Consider the following 15682-nt stretch of genomic DNA (forward strand, 5'->3'; position numbering starts at 1 on the left):
CACCGGCTTTGCCTTCCTCCCACATACTTTCACGGATGTTTCAATTTTAGCCCCTTGATTTTGTTATCTTCAAAGTTTCATATGATTGCAAATTTAGTCCCTAAACTACTACTCTATTTTACAAATAGTTTGCTTTTGACACCCCAACTTTGTGGTAGTTTCCTTTTCAGCCCGAACTTTGTTATAGTCTCCTTAATACAAAACTTTATCAAATTTTATCTTTACCCTTTCTTAGCCCTTAAGTTTATAAAATGCAATTTTTAACCATTTAACTTTTTATTAACTTTGTAAATGTCACTTTCCCCATCGAGAGTTTTTGTCTTGACGATATAAATTCGAGTTAGTTGGGTCGCGTATAATACGTTATGATTGTACCATATAAATTTGATTTACATTACGTTTTGTTCCAATCGCAATGCAACTATAGGATACATTGAGTTCAATCGGATACGTCAAAACGTGCGTTTCCATATGGTTAACACATCACATAACGCTTGGACTAATCCGTTCGATATTTACGAGGTACCCGCGCCGCAAAACGCGCGGGTCTTATTACTAGTTACATTAAAACAGCAAACAGATTCATTTAAGATCAAGAAAATTAGGGGAAGTCTTGAAGGTGAATAAACTTCATACAATTCAATTATGAAAATCTTATTAAAAAAATTCAAAACCATATAATAGATGATTAATACCAACAAGTCTTATTGCAAGTTTTATCAGCTGGAGAGCATTTGTGAAGATACATTTGTTTCAGAAGAGAAATATAACAATTTCATCCCAACGCTTGGTTCCGGATAGTGGTCTTGGACATCGACCGTATATGGAGGACACTCACATGTGCATTCCAGATCTCGCTAGAACCTTCAACAATAAATTTCTTGGCGAAGAAACCGTCCAATTTTACAGGGTAAGTAAGTTACTTTCTTGTTTTAATAATTTAAAAAGTGGAATGTTTACTCCCATGTTCCTTAATACATTAATTAGATATTAACCCACTTCTAATTTCACTTGACCAATTAACTAATTAAACCGTGACGCGATAACGAGCTAACCGTGTGACCCTTGAACCGTAACCAACCAATTAATCCAACATTGTATGTATGACAACAGGTTTTTCTAGTTGCAACCGGTGTCTTTTTTCAAAGATTCGGTGCATTTTGAACGAAGAGATGCGATGGTGTTGTGAGGCAAGCTAAGTTACTATTTGTTATTATATATAATACATTATTTAGATATTATTATTGATAAGAGGAGGATATTATTATTGAGAAGTTGCAGTAACCTTCAAGACATATTATCATAAGAGGATATGAACAACCAACAATAATATGGATAATAGTGCAACGAATAGATATATAAAACAAGGTGAATGGAATATATCTACTTTTTATTTGGTTCATCTTCATTCAACTCCAATGGTACTTTGAGGCAAAAGAAATCTCAAGATGGATGCTAGCCTTCCTCCAGTCAGCTTTGCATAGGTATAATGCACTTTCTCATGAATGTAATAAAGCGTGAATAGGAAAATAGCAGCTGCCATTGAGACCCCACTGATAAGAAATAGACCACGCAACCCTTTAAAGTTTAAAATCTTCGGTGCAGGTGTTGACTGTGGATTTGGTTTTTGGCCAAACCATTTACTTTGTAAATTTTGTAAAGTCCCATCTTCTCGCAATCTGGCAATCTGTGTCGAGATTTCAAGGGTCAAAGGTGAACCTTTTGGAAATACCTGAAAATCATGGCTTACCTTAAACTAGGAAAATATATGTTAAGAATTCATCTATAAAGTCAAAGATCAGATTTAACTTAAGAATAATGGAGTGACAACACTCACGAAGCCAAAACCGTTAGTGACATCTTCAGACACAACCACGGAGTAGCCAAATGGATATTGTGCAAGGAATTCCTTGATGTAAGGAATTTCCTCAATAACTGCATCAACACCACCTTTCTTACTCCCTTTTGACAAAGCATCAGCAAGTTCCTCTATTGTATGATATGACTTTAACCTTGTGTCTAAAAAATTCACATTCCTAACAATAACTCCGTGCAAAGGATAATCATGTTGGTACCCAACTGAGCCTCCCTTCGAAGCTAATTGAATCTGTTCAACGGTTAGTAGGGAACTTAGTGCTGCAGTGTAGCTAGAAACGAGCACGAGCACTACGAACAACCACACAGTGACAACAAATCTTGACAGATTACTTTTCAGCTTCTGTCCTGCAATTTCAATATTCAAACACCATCTCAAGTTAACTAAGTATATTTATTTATTAAATGGAGTAAACTGGATACGATTATGCCACAAATTGAAACTGAAACTTGGTTGTATGAACTGTGAAAAGAAAATGTGATAGCTTACTATGAGCATAGACAAGGGTTGAAAAGGCAAACCACATGGTTGCTCCTATTTGTTGTACCATTGGACCTTGAAATTCATCATTCATCTGATGTTCAAGAATCCAAATGACAAATCCCAGTAATATAAAGAAGCAAGCAGATACAATCCAAAGATCTGAACTAAGTGGTTTCATAAATATCCACAGGCTTGAAGTTGCATCTGCATTTCGAGATAGTGTTGCAAGGCCAAGATCCGTGTATGGCAATGTAAAGTCGACATATAGAGATCTGTTAGCTGTGATTGTTATATCTCCGATGGCAGCATCAAATTCCTGAGACAAACAATAATGCGACACAACATATTACTGTGATTTCTTGCTTAAGTAGAATATTGGGTTAGAAAATTATGCATACCGCTGCATGGACTAGATCTATAAGATCATTGTATTTTACTGTACCAACTCCAGCTTTAGGTTTGAATGGAATGAACTGAAAGACTACACTGGGGTCTAATCCAGCAAAGGCAGCTAGGAACACTTCTGAACAAAACCCTGAAACAACGGTTGAACTAGTTTGAGCATCATACTCAACTTGAAAAAGGGCCCCTGATCTGTATTGCAGTGGAATCCCAATTCTTAGGCGCCTATTACTAACTTGTGGCATCCTGCGCACTGGATTATCCAAGATACCTCCTGGCCAAATGATAGATTCAAGGCCATCATTGGGAAAAGAGTTCAGCTTACCAATATTTTTGGAGAAAGCAGCATCTATTGTCCAAAACCCAACCTTCACTTCCTCTTTCCCTATCACATTTATTATTTCTAGGACTTGTGTCGCATTTAAGAATTCAAAATGACCACTTAAACCATCAAATGAGATTCTTAACATCTGATTCAGAAGTGTTGTGCCCCATTGAGCTAAGCTAGTCGTTTCAAAATCTTTTCTGTTCAGCTTAAGAACAGACTGTGTCTTCTCTAATAGTATCTTGTATATTTTAGGCAATTGATTTACTCATTATTGTAAAGATTATAGGAGATCTTGTTTGTAACTATTTTGTATTATATATTATCAATGAGATCAATGGGAAGAATCAATTCTGAAAGTAAACAGCCTGTTTACTTTCAGCAGTCCGACATGGGGCGTGGTCGGAACCGCGGTGGACGTAGCCGCGGCCGCGGTCGATCCTTCTCGGGTCGCGGTGGCAACCGGTATTCCAACCAAACTCAAAACCCAACCCACCCGTACATCGTTTTTCCCAGTAACTGGACCGCCTCCCAGTGGGCCAGCCTTCTAAACTCCAACAACTCGGCCCAACCCCCATGTCCGTATCCGTCAAGGCCCAATACTTCATCTTATCAAGGCATCTTGGGCCCCAGGCCGGATCAAGCCCATCAAACTAGCTACTCTCCCACTGACATCGAACAGGCCCTCTACTCCCTGGCACTTAACCAGTCGGACCATGGGGTAATGGATACAGGAGCTACTTCTCACTCGGCCAACGAGCAAGGTATATACTCCCCGTCTAATTTTAATAGGTGCACTAATAAAAATATAATCGTTGGTAATGGCATGACTATCCCTGTTTTGGCTCAAGGCAACCAGGTCCTCCCCTCCCCCCTATCCACCACTTAAACTTAACAATGTCTTATTTGCACCAAACTTAATCAAAAACCTTATTTCTGTTCGTCGTCTTACCACTGAAAATTTAGTTACTGTTGAATTTGACCCGTTTGGTTTTCTTGTGAAGGACCTCAAAACTCGGGCACCTATCCTACGATGCAATAGCACAGGCGATCTTTATCCTTTGACTGCACCGCTACCTCTTCAACCCACCTCACCTTCTATTTTTGCTGCTGTGTCTCAAGATCGCTGGCATCAACGCTTGGGCCATCCTGGCAAACACTTGCTTCAGTCCTTGAAACTATCTTCTTTTGTTGACTTTGGAAAATTTAATAAAACTCTTTGTCAATCTTGCATTTTTGGTAAAAGTGTTAAATTGCCATTTTATGATTCTGTTAATTGTACTCATTCAGCTTTTGACATTGTTCACAGTGACCTTTGGACATCACCCGTACTTAGCACGGGTGGTCACAAATATTACATCCTTTTCTTGGATGACTTTACCAACTTCTTGTGGACTTTTCCTATTGCAACCAAGTCCCAAGTGTTCCACACATTCACCACCCTCCACAACCTAATTAACACCCAATTTGAGCGTAAAATCAAACAATTCCAATGTGACAATGGCAAAGAATATGCAAACCACAACTTTTACAATTTTTGTAATCATAATGGCATGCAGTTCCGTTTTTCTTGTCCTTACACGTCTTCCCAAAATGGTAAAGCGGAGCGCAAAATCCGCACCATTAATAACATGGTTCGTTCTCTTCTAGCCCAAGCGTCTTGTAACACCCCGAAAACGGGTTTGATAATCAAACTCCGTTAATACTGAAAGACGAAAGTACCGTTAGTGGCAAAATTTACCCGGTAAATATTAGGATTTAAATAATTAATCCTAATATTAAATAAAAAGTGAACAAAAGCTTTTAAGGAAATAAAATGGATAAAAGGCCCGGGTTAACGGGACCTAAAATAAACTTAGTCATAATTTCCCCCGAACCCACTAAGTTAACTAGGAATGTCTAACCTAGTTAATAAATGGGAATATTGATATTAGAAATAAGTAGGTTGTGATCTACTTAATAGCGAATCAAACACGAGGGGTTAATGTATAACTTGAAAGGTTATTTATTAATAACTAAACAAAACACACACACAAGTGTGTGCTCTGGATCGATCTCAGGGGAGCTCCCATGGAGCCAAACCCTAACTTTCAACAAATCCATCAAATTGAAGGATCAAATGAAGCCCAAATTCACAACCGAGCATGAATTAATGATCACCCGAACAAGAGGATCGTAAGGTATGTAAAATCTTGATGATTCGTGAAGTTGTAAAAATTGGATAAACATCCTAATCGTGAATTAGGCATGGATTAGAGAAGCTATGGCTAGATTAGTGATGTATACTTGCTTAGGAGCGAAACCCTAAGTGAAAAATCATACATAACATGCTATAAATTGAAGGATTTGATGAATTAACACACTTAGACAAGTGGGTTTTAATGTTATGATGATTTTGATGATATAACCATGCTTAGAATCAACATGCATGAAAACAAATAGAAGGTGTTCGATTTAACCATGAATTTGGGTACTTGTTCATATATGGTTGAAGTGGGTTTTGTTAGATATGATGAAATTATGAGGAACTTGAAGTAATATCACTTGTATGTGATTAACAAGTAAACTAGGAAGTAGGTTTTGATATAATAGTAAGGATGATGATAAGTCTATGTTTAAAATCATCATATTGGATAATAGAAACAATGCACTCAAACAAATTTAGTGATTTGGGAACTTGTTCATACATGATTGAAATGGATTTTGAATGTTGTGATGAAATTTGGTAGCCATGTTCATGTAACTAAGTGTATAAGATCATGTTAGCTACTAATTGATAGATAGAGCTTGAATGTGCATTTATATGCTAAGGGGCGTTTGACTTTTAGTAGTCAAACCAACCATTAGTAAGATCGAATGATAAATTTGATAAAAAAATACGTAAGATGGAATAGTTATGATTAACAATGACTAAATTAACCATCTTATGAAATATGATGATAGTTTGACGCCTAACAAGCTAGGTGGAAGCTTGTGGATGAAGCGGGTCAAACGGAGCACGTACGGAAAGAAAAGCGTGGCATGGATGCAAGGTAAGTATAGCTTACACTAGTCATATAGTTTAGAATGTCCTTTTGTTGTTTTGATTTCGAACAAGACAAATGGGAAATTGAGATATGGTGTTTCCGGCGTGTAGTCGTACGGAACAAGATAACCAATAAGGGTAAAAATTGAAATTTGGACACTTGTTGACAATAATTATCGGTTTTTGAAAGATACATATTTCGTAAGCCTTAATAGGCCAAAAAGCGTTAAGAGGTTAATTATAGTTAAAACGACCGTGCGGTGTAAATTGGAACGAGTCGTGTAGACGAGATGGCAATAAGCTTTATCTCGCCAATATCATCGGTCATTTAGACCAACGGGTCAAAAGGTGAAAATATCACTTTTTGACAATATCGACTAATGGTTTGATGAGTTGTTTGATTTCAGAAATAAATATCGAGTGGATATTTACATCGCTATTACTTAGTAGATATCGAGGCAAGGTACTTAAATGGGTCAATGTAATGATCCGAGCCAGGTACGCATAATAAGATAACTCTCATTTAAATGTAAGACTAATGAGAGTTAAACGAAGTCTAGAATAAGTTTTTGATTACCCTAATAGGTAAGCCAAATGTTACGGACGATGGTCATTATATTCGAAAGGCCTAGTGCCCTTTCAAATAAAATCATAGTTAAAAGATCGGAGTTTGGGTTAAACAAGTAACTAAAAGTCATTCGTCGTAAATGAAGGACTAATGTTGACCAAAACGCCCTTGTAGGCTAAATTGAACAAACAACCCTTAAAGGTTGTTTGGAAACGAGTTTTACAATTAGATAATTACTTAGGATGAGTATAGAAGTTGAAGGATGTAAAACGTTAGTCAAATGGCTCTATTTGAGTCTTTGCCGTAAAATAACGATTTAAAGGGTAAATTTTGATATATATATAAGTCACCACATTGAATCCACCACAAATATAGTTGTGGTGGAAGATCCTTTTATAAGAAATGTGGACATATGTATTTGGAAATGAATGAAAGCAATTGGTGCTTAAAATATGCTTAAATACCTCAAACGGGTCAAAATAAGCATATGGGTGAAAATGGGTTAAAGAAGATATATAATTCTATAATTGGAACCTAATATGTTAGAAATCATTGAATTTAATTGATTTATGAGAATTAAGGGTCAAACAAACTTGCATGTTTGATAAAATCACGAACGGGTCAAATTTTGGTAAAAGAGTAATAAGCCGAAGACTTAAAAGTCTTAAATTTTATCAAGCCGGATGTCGGATTTTAACTCCATATGATGGAGAATTAAATTGCAATCATGTAGGAAGAAACGGTAGGTCAAACGGATAAGCGGTTTGAAAGATACGAAACATTTCGTGCCAATTACGGCAAAAAGGATACTGGGCTGCACAGAGGCCACCGTAACTTACGGTGCCACCGTAAGTTACGGTGGAGATGAAAAAGCTACGGTAGATTCCCCCTGTTTTACGGTGGGGGGAATTAACATTCAGAGGCCACCGTAACTTACGGTGCCACCGTAAGTTACGGTGGAGGCTAGGTTGAAATTTTTGTTTTTGTTATCAATTGTTTCTCGGACTCGTTTAGACACGTTTTAAGCCCTGTATGACTAAAGCATTTCATGTTTATGAAATGTAGGTACACCTTGGATGCAGTTACATGCTTCCGCACTTTGCCACGTTGTAAATTTTAAACAACGAATTTCGATCACGTTATGTAGAATAAATTATAATTTGTAAAAGTTTTAATAAACCCGTATTTATATAATATGTGTTGTCTTAACTACCCATCTAATTGTTGGTAATTACATACAAATTCGTTAATTAATAACTAGTGTGTTACACGTCTCTTCCCCTTAACATGTGGCATCATGCTCTCGAGACTGCCACCTATCTTTTAAACATTCTACCAAGCAAAACTCACCATTTTAAATCGCCTTCAACCTTGCTTTATAATTGCATACCGGAATACGATCATTTTCGTGTTTTCGGCTGCCTGTGTTACCCTCTTACCCCTTCCACATCCATCCACAAGCTTGACTACCGGTCCAACCCTTGTGTTTTCCTTGGTTATCCTTCTAACCATCGTGGTTATAAGTGTCTCGACCTCACCTCTCACCAACTCATTATTTCTCGCCACGTTCACTTCGAGGAATCTATTTTTCCTTACACCATTCAATCCCCCTCTAAACCGCCCTCTGACGACTTTCTAAACCCGACCATTAACCCCTTAATGTGGGAATACTTACAAAATACCCACAAATCCACCAAACCTTCCCCAACCCCTAATGTCACACCTCCCTTACCCACTGCCCCACCATCGCCTACAGAAATCAGCCCATCACACCTAACCGGCCCATCACACACTTCTCAACCTTCCGCTCCGGCCCACTCAATCGGCCCACATCACTCACCTACTCAAGCCCAATCTACGGTTATCCCTACTGAACCCACTGTTGCAACTCCACCCAACAACCCAACCCACCCCGTCTCCACACCTACAACCTCAACCCACCCCGTCTCCACACCTACAACCACAACCCAACCCACCCCGTCTCCACACCTACACCAAACATCAGCCGACCAGCCCACCTCCCCCCCTCCCGTCACTCGAACAATTCACACTCGCTCTATGAGCGGTATCACCAAACCCAAACAGATTTTTACCCTTCACACCTCCACCATTGTCCCCGTCCCTAAGAGTCCTTAGGTTGCCTTGTCCACTCCAGAGTGGTATAATGCCATGTCCAACGAATTTAGTGCACTTCTTAAAAATAAGACCTGGGAGCTGGTACCCAAAACACCTGACATGAATATTATACGCAGCTTGTGGTTATTTAAACATAAATTTCGGTCCGATGGTACTTTGGAACGGTACAAAGCTCGTTTGGTGTGTGATGGTCGTAAGAAGCAGATAGGGGTTGACTGTGGCGATACGTTTAGCCCCGTTGTTAAACCTTCTACTATCCGGTTGGTCCTATCACTGGCGTTGTCGAAGTCATGGAAAATTCATCAGTTGGATCTCACTAATGCCTTTTTGCATGGAAATTTAGAAGAAACGGTTTATATGCATCAACCCATGGGGTTTCGGCATCGTGATTTTCCAGATCATGTGTGCCTGCTACGGAAGTCCTTATATGGACTCAAACAGGCTCCACGGGCGTGGTATCAACGGTTCACCGATTTTGTCACTTTACAGGGGTTTCGACAAAGCAAATCAGACAACTCTCTCTTCATTTATCATCATGGGCATGACATCGCTTATCTTCTCATCTATGTAGATGACGTTATTCTTACCACGTCCTCCGAGGATCTTCGTATCCGCTTGCTTCGCCAGTTGTCCGGTGAATTTGCTATGAAAGACTTGGGGCCACTTTCTTATTTCTTGGGCATACAGGTGACTCGGGATGGTGATACTATGTTTTTATCCCAGCAGGCTTATGTTCGTGACATTCTCCATCGGGCATCTATGGACTCTTGCAAACCGGCCGCTACTCCTGTTGACACTCAGTCAAAGTTATCTGCTGACCACGGCCCTCTTCATGATGATCCTTCCACATTTGGCAGTCTTGCTGGTGCGTTACAGTACTTGACGTTTACTCGTCTGGACATATCTTATGCTGTTCAGCAGATTTGCATGCATATACACGCCCCTAGGGTTGATCACTGGAACGCCTTGAAGCGCATTCTTAGATATCTTCAGGGTACTGTTGATTTTGGTCTTCATCTTGGAGCTACTTCCAGTGTACGGTTGATTGCTTACACTGACGCGGACTGGGCTGGATGCCCTGACACTCGCCGGTCTACATCCGGATATTGTGTTTATTTCGGTGATAATCTTATTTCCTGGTCTTCCAAGCGCCAGTCCACTATTTCTCGCTCGAGTGCGGAAGCAGAATATAGGGGCGTTGCCAATGTGGTTGGGGATATTTGTTGGTTGCGTAATCTTCTTCTCGAGCTTCATCATCCTCTTTCTCAAGCTACATTGGTGTACTGTGATAATGTCAGTGCAGTCTATCTCTCCGGTAACCCAGTACAACATCAGCGCACCAAGCACATTGAGCTCGACATTCATTTTGTTCGTGAACAGGTTCAGCGTGGTCACATTCGTGTCTTACATGTTCCTTCCCGTCTTCAGATTGCCGATATCTTTACCAAGGGGCTCCCGCATGTTTTATTCGATGATTTTCGTTCCAGCCTCAACATCGGTCCTCCCGATGTTTCGACTGCGGGGGTGTAATAGTATCTTGTATATTTTAGGCAATTGATTTACTCATTATTGTAAAGATTATAGGAGATCTTGTTTGTAACTATTTTGTATTATATATTATCAATGAGATAAATGGGAAGAATCAATTCTGAGAAAACATTCTTACATTCTCAACAGCCATTGCCAGTGCTGAAATTCCATCATACGCCGAAATAGCATAAGCGTTTATATCCTTGGGCTCCATCACATGATATTCCTTCCTCCATTTCAATGTGAGTTTCTGAAGGTCCCTTGATGGAGGGATATATGATTTAAAACCCACCACCCCTTGCATAGACTTGATAACTTCACCATCCATGATATTCAAAAGGTTCATAGTCTTGCTGGTGACAATCCACTTGTAACCTGCATCCATCATTCCTAGATACTTTGCATTTTGGAAAAGGTGGGATGCAAGGGAATGAGAAGCATGTACGATGAATAGCTTTGTTTGCATATTCGAAAACTTGTGAAGCTCTTTCTGTAAAATTTCATTGCTAGTAGAGGTGGAAATAGAGCTCATATATGTTATAGTTATGCTCTTTTCTTGGAGGGAATTGGTCATAAATGTAGCCATGTCTCTCCCATTTTCAGTGTTCTCAAAGATTAGAATAGCATTCTTCCATCCAAAGGATAATGCCATTGATACAATGGCTTTAACTTGAGTTGTTTCATCTTCTGTAATTTGAAGGAAGTAAGGATGTCTTCTAGAAGATGGAATTGATGAAAGTGAAAGAATAGGTAATGTTTCTTGGTCCCCCAATACAGCCAGGAACATCGCTTCGGCTGAAGATTGTGAACCTAAAATTGCTTGCACTTTTGTTTTCTCAAGAAGATCAAGAGCTGGTATGCAAACAAAACATATTATAAAATTCACAACACACACACACACACCACCCACACCTACCCACCCACGAACACACACCTACACCCACACGCCCACCTGCTCGCACGCGCACACACTCACACATCAGGATCGGCTGCCCTGGTGAGATGGAGACAGCGATGAGAAGACGAAAGAAAGGAGAAATTTATCATTGTCTCCTAGTTTGTTTGTTTGTTTAGTAATTACGTAATCTTTTTTTATGATGATCAAGTTTCTTAGTGTTTCTACTCGTTTAGTAGTATAAGTTAGGATATTTGAGTTGTTTAAGTTTACTTGTTTTAAAAAATTGTAAAATTATGTTTCCATTTGTTTTTTAACATCTAAAATTCATAGTGTCATAAATATATCTCACGTCCATTAATTTAGAATATTTAACATGTAAGTAAGCATTAAGCATATACATCTCACACATGTAAAATTACGTTAAACTGAATTCTTTTATACCTAAAACAATTATCTAAGTGAAAAAAAAAAAAACTGAAAAAAATATACTAATCAAAGGAGTATACTATGATCCAAGTTTAGACGAAAACTTTTTAAGTCTAAATCATCTCAATAAACAAGGCTTGAATGTAACATTTGATGGTGATAAATGCCATATAAAATGGGATGACAAAGGGAAAATAGAAGACTGAAGTTCAAATGGGTCGGATAAATTTGAAAGAAAAAGGAACGAGTATTTGTAAATTAATTATGATGCACTAGATGTCAAGCTAACCGAGATGTGAAAATAGAAGAACCCGCTATGTATCGATGTGTATCTTCCATGGATGATTGCATGGACTTCCTCAAAACCTTGCAAGTTCGTACCATGATCAACAAGTATACCGAAGAATTTAAGAACATGTTCAATGAACTTGTTGATTGGTATCATAATGAATATCTCGTGTCCCTTTTTGAAAGGCAGATCCCACCATACTTATGTAATGCCAATGCAATAGATCATTATGATCTCTATAAGGTGGCACAGCTACATGTAGGATATGTTGAAGCAACGATAACTTATGCTTGGGATGTGATAGGTGTGGATATTGGATCTGACTTTGATATGAAGTACGACATAATATTTATCTACTCTACTTGGGATTGAGTGCTATTACAACATGAAGGCTAGGAACGTCAAAGTTGAGGTTGAAGAACCGGGAACCTCAAGCGACCCACTAGAATGAATAAAAGGAAGTTATCTAAATGATTGAATGAAGGCATGTTCAAGACCTAACTTTTATAATTAAGGGAGACAATGAAGCCTTAATCATAATACTTAGGATATTATGTTAGTATTAATATTAACTTTTGGATCTGTTAGGTAATATTTGTAAATAGTATTTGTCAATATGTAAAGTTGTAACATTATGGTTACGGTTATTACTAGACGACATGTATATGTAAACGGCATGTCAAGAGACACATCAGTTCGCTAGCACGTTTTTCAATGTTCATAAACAATGTCGATTGATATCAAGTGATATGCATTGCTGTTATCGTGTAAATCAATCTGTGTTGCCCAAGATCATCTAAGAACACATAATTGAACGGAAAACGAATAAACACAAACTTAAACTTTACTTTCTGAATGAGCAATCATATGTTTATAGTCTTTGATATCAAGGGTATTATATAATCCCAATTTGGAATGACGTATTGGCAAGCATCGTGACCTTCCCTTCATATGGTTTCTATTTATCAGGTTATACTGTATACAAAACCTTTGACTTATAACTATTACATATTTAACACTAAACATACTATGACTACATTGCATAAGTGACCTGTTAACTTTGACCCACATGGATTAGGAAGTTATATTTCAATAGTCTGGTGTGTTTTCAATCTCAATCCCACAAAAAGGTTTGTTAAGCCTGTGTTTTGTTACTGCTACATCGATTTACATTCCATCTAAGTCTTCCCACGACAGTGTTTTATTTGGCTTCTTGATATCCAGCAGCTATGTAGCACGGATACGGGTATGAGATTTGGGTACAGGGACGATACGGGTACGTAGAACGGAAAAACTCAAAAATACAAGATACGGGTACGGCAAAAAAATTATATTAAAAAATAAAAATATATTAAACAAAGTCCCATAAATAAAAGATATTAAACAAAGTCCAAAAATATATTAAACTCCAAAAACACTACACCAACCATAGGTAATTAATTATCAATAATCAAAACGTTTTCAAATTCCGGTTCATCTAGCGAAAGACCGGCAACCTCCAAAAACCTAACATCTTCGATGAATGATGAATACTTGAATAGAGATGATGATCAGACTTGTTGTACATGAATGTTTAGAATAGCATATATATTTATAACAGGCCGACGTAGCATATATAACTAAAAAAAAGGCCGACTTACGTATTTGGAAGTTAAAAGGGTTAAAACCCTAAATATTTTAGGAAACGTCCCCGATACTCAGTTTTGGAAGTACCCAATATCCCTGGTACGTTTAGGAAACGTCCCTGAGCAGTCCCCTACGCGTTTCCGTCCCCGGACAGGTACTCGATGCAATATGTCGTCCCTGTGCTTCATAGTCCAACAGTCCAGTCTATCAGGCTTGAACAAGAGCAAAGATTTTATGCCTTGTTATCAGATTCAAGGAATATATATATATATATATAGGAAGGTTAACGTACATTACAGCTTAACGTACATCACGTACGACAGGTAATTACGCATGTTTATTTTAAAATCACGCACGTGATAACTCAAAAATCCAAAATCACGCATGTTGAAACACAATATTCACGCATATTGAAAACATTAATCACGCATGTTATATAACAAATCACGCACGTTGTGGTACGTGAAGTACGTTAAGCCGTAATTATTTACGATATACTTTCTATATATATATATATATATATATATATATATGTGTGTGTGTGTGTGTGTGTGTGTATATGTATATATATATGTGTGTGTGTGTTGGGTATAAAGTCTATTTTTTCTACAAAGTGTAAAAAGTCATAAAACACCATAATATCAACCATAAAACACACTCAAAACCCACAAATAACAAAGTGAAGATTACTAAAACGTCATATTTGTGGATTTTGTATTGTGTTTTGTATGATAAGGCTTTGATTATCGAATGACTAACATTAGTGTGTTTTATGTTTATTATCATGTTGTGTTTTAAATTCATAGTTCTACAATCGTGAGTTTGAAGTATTTATGGACTGTTAGGGTTTGGATATTGTGTTGAGTGATCTTCACTCTGTTATTTGTGGGTTTTGAATATGTTTTATGGCTGAAATCGTGGTGTTTTATGACTTTGTACACTTTGTAAGAAAAATGGACTTCGTATCCGAACCTCACCCATCTATATGTGTGTGTGTGTATTATTCATTATGCCATGACCTAAGTTTAAAGGATACAATCAATGTTTTAAAAACCGGTTTAAACCGACCGGTTGAACTAGTTAAACCAGATGCCGGATGCTTGGCCGACACGAATCATACCGGTAAACTAAGAAAACGGCAAAAACTTTATACCGCCAGTATATTAATTGGGTTTTACCGGTTTAAACCGGTATACCGGTAGTTTCCTAAAAAAGGTTACTATTTACCTTCATAGTTAAAGTGTAAAACTTAGCGCCCACAATTGACAATCCACATCGATCAAACGTCTTCCTCACTTAAAAATAGAAAATCATTGGTTTTTCAAATTAAGTTCTTCAACCAATCATCTAGGTTTACCTTCTTTTAACTTTTGTTCGATCATTAATGTTGTTAATTGGTATAGTGTTTGCTAATTGCTAGCGTATTTAATCATAAACTTTTGGATAATTTTTTGAATGTGGATTAACTTTTGGAATATTTTTTATTATGGAATGATGTAGTTTTAGATTATTTTTTGAGTTGAAATTATATTTTATGGATTTATAGAGTTAATTAGTCAACACGGTTGAACCGCCCAGTACAACCCGATTCAATCGGTTGAACCATTTCTGAGTCTAACCCAATACCATTAAAATACCGGTTTTTAAAACATTGGATATGTTAAACTTAATCATAAGTGAAATCAAAACCTAAAGTTTGCACTCGACACACAAATTTGTTCCGAACAAGAACGACTCTTTTCTTTTTACATTCGACTCACGAATAAACACAAGACACACTTGTGTGAATAATAAAACTGACTCCTACGAATGGGTTTATATAATACCCTTCAAAAGACTTAACTTATTCTAATTAGACTAGGACACTTATTTGAATTCAACTAGAATACATAATCAATAATAATAAAACCTATTGAGATAATTATAACCTTCAACTAACATTATCTGCTAATTATTATTATTCCTATATCTCCTCGAACCACCCCTACGAGATCAAGACCAATCCTCCCTTATCTGAAAGTGTTGCTTATCGTTCAATACTCCCTCTCAACACTTACACTAGCCATTCCAAAGCCTTCACAGAACTTAGTCATCTTCT

The 15682-nt window shown here is 37.5% G+C and overlaps 1 protein-coding gene across 1 annotated transcript in view; it reads right to left on the reverse strand.

Moving 5' to 3' along the window:
* Window positions 1-1405: 1405 nt before the first annotated feature.
* Window positions 1406-15682, reverse strand: part of LOC110866935 (glutamate receptor 1.4) — a 30624-nt gene continuing 16347 nt past the window's right edge. The window contains exons 3-8 of the mRNA XM_022116079.2: window positions 10482-11197; window positions 2758-3327; window positions 2562-2675; window positions 2366-2450; window positions 1838-2223; window positions 1406-1732 (exon numbers count right to left, since the gene is read on the reverse strand). Of these exons, the coding sequence (XP_021971771.2) occupies window positions 1406-1732; window positions 1838-2223; window positions 2366-2450; window positions 2562-2675; window positions 2758-3327; window positions 10482-11197 (2198 nt within the window). The remainder of the gene's footprint in view (window positions 1733-1837; window positions 2224-2365; window positions 2451-2561; window positions 2676-2757; window positions 3328-10481; window positions 11198-15682) is intronic.

This window comes from Helianthus annuus, chromosome 4 (genome assembly GCF_002127325.2).
Source record: "Helianthus annuus cultivar XRQ/B chromosome 4, HanXRQr2.0-SUNRISE, whole genome shotgun sequence".
Taxonomy (NCBI): Eukaryota; Viridiplantae; Streptophyta; class Magnoliopsida; order Asterales; family Asteraceae; genus Helianthus; species Helianthus annuus.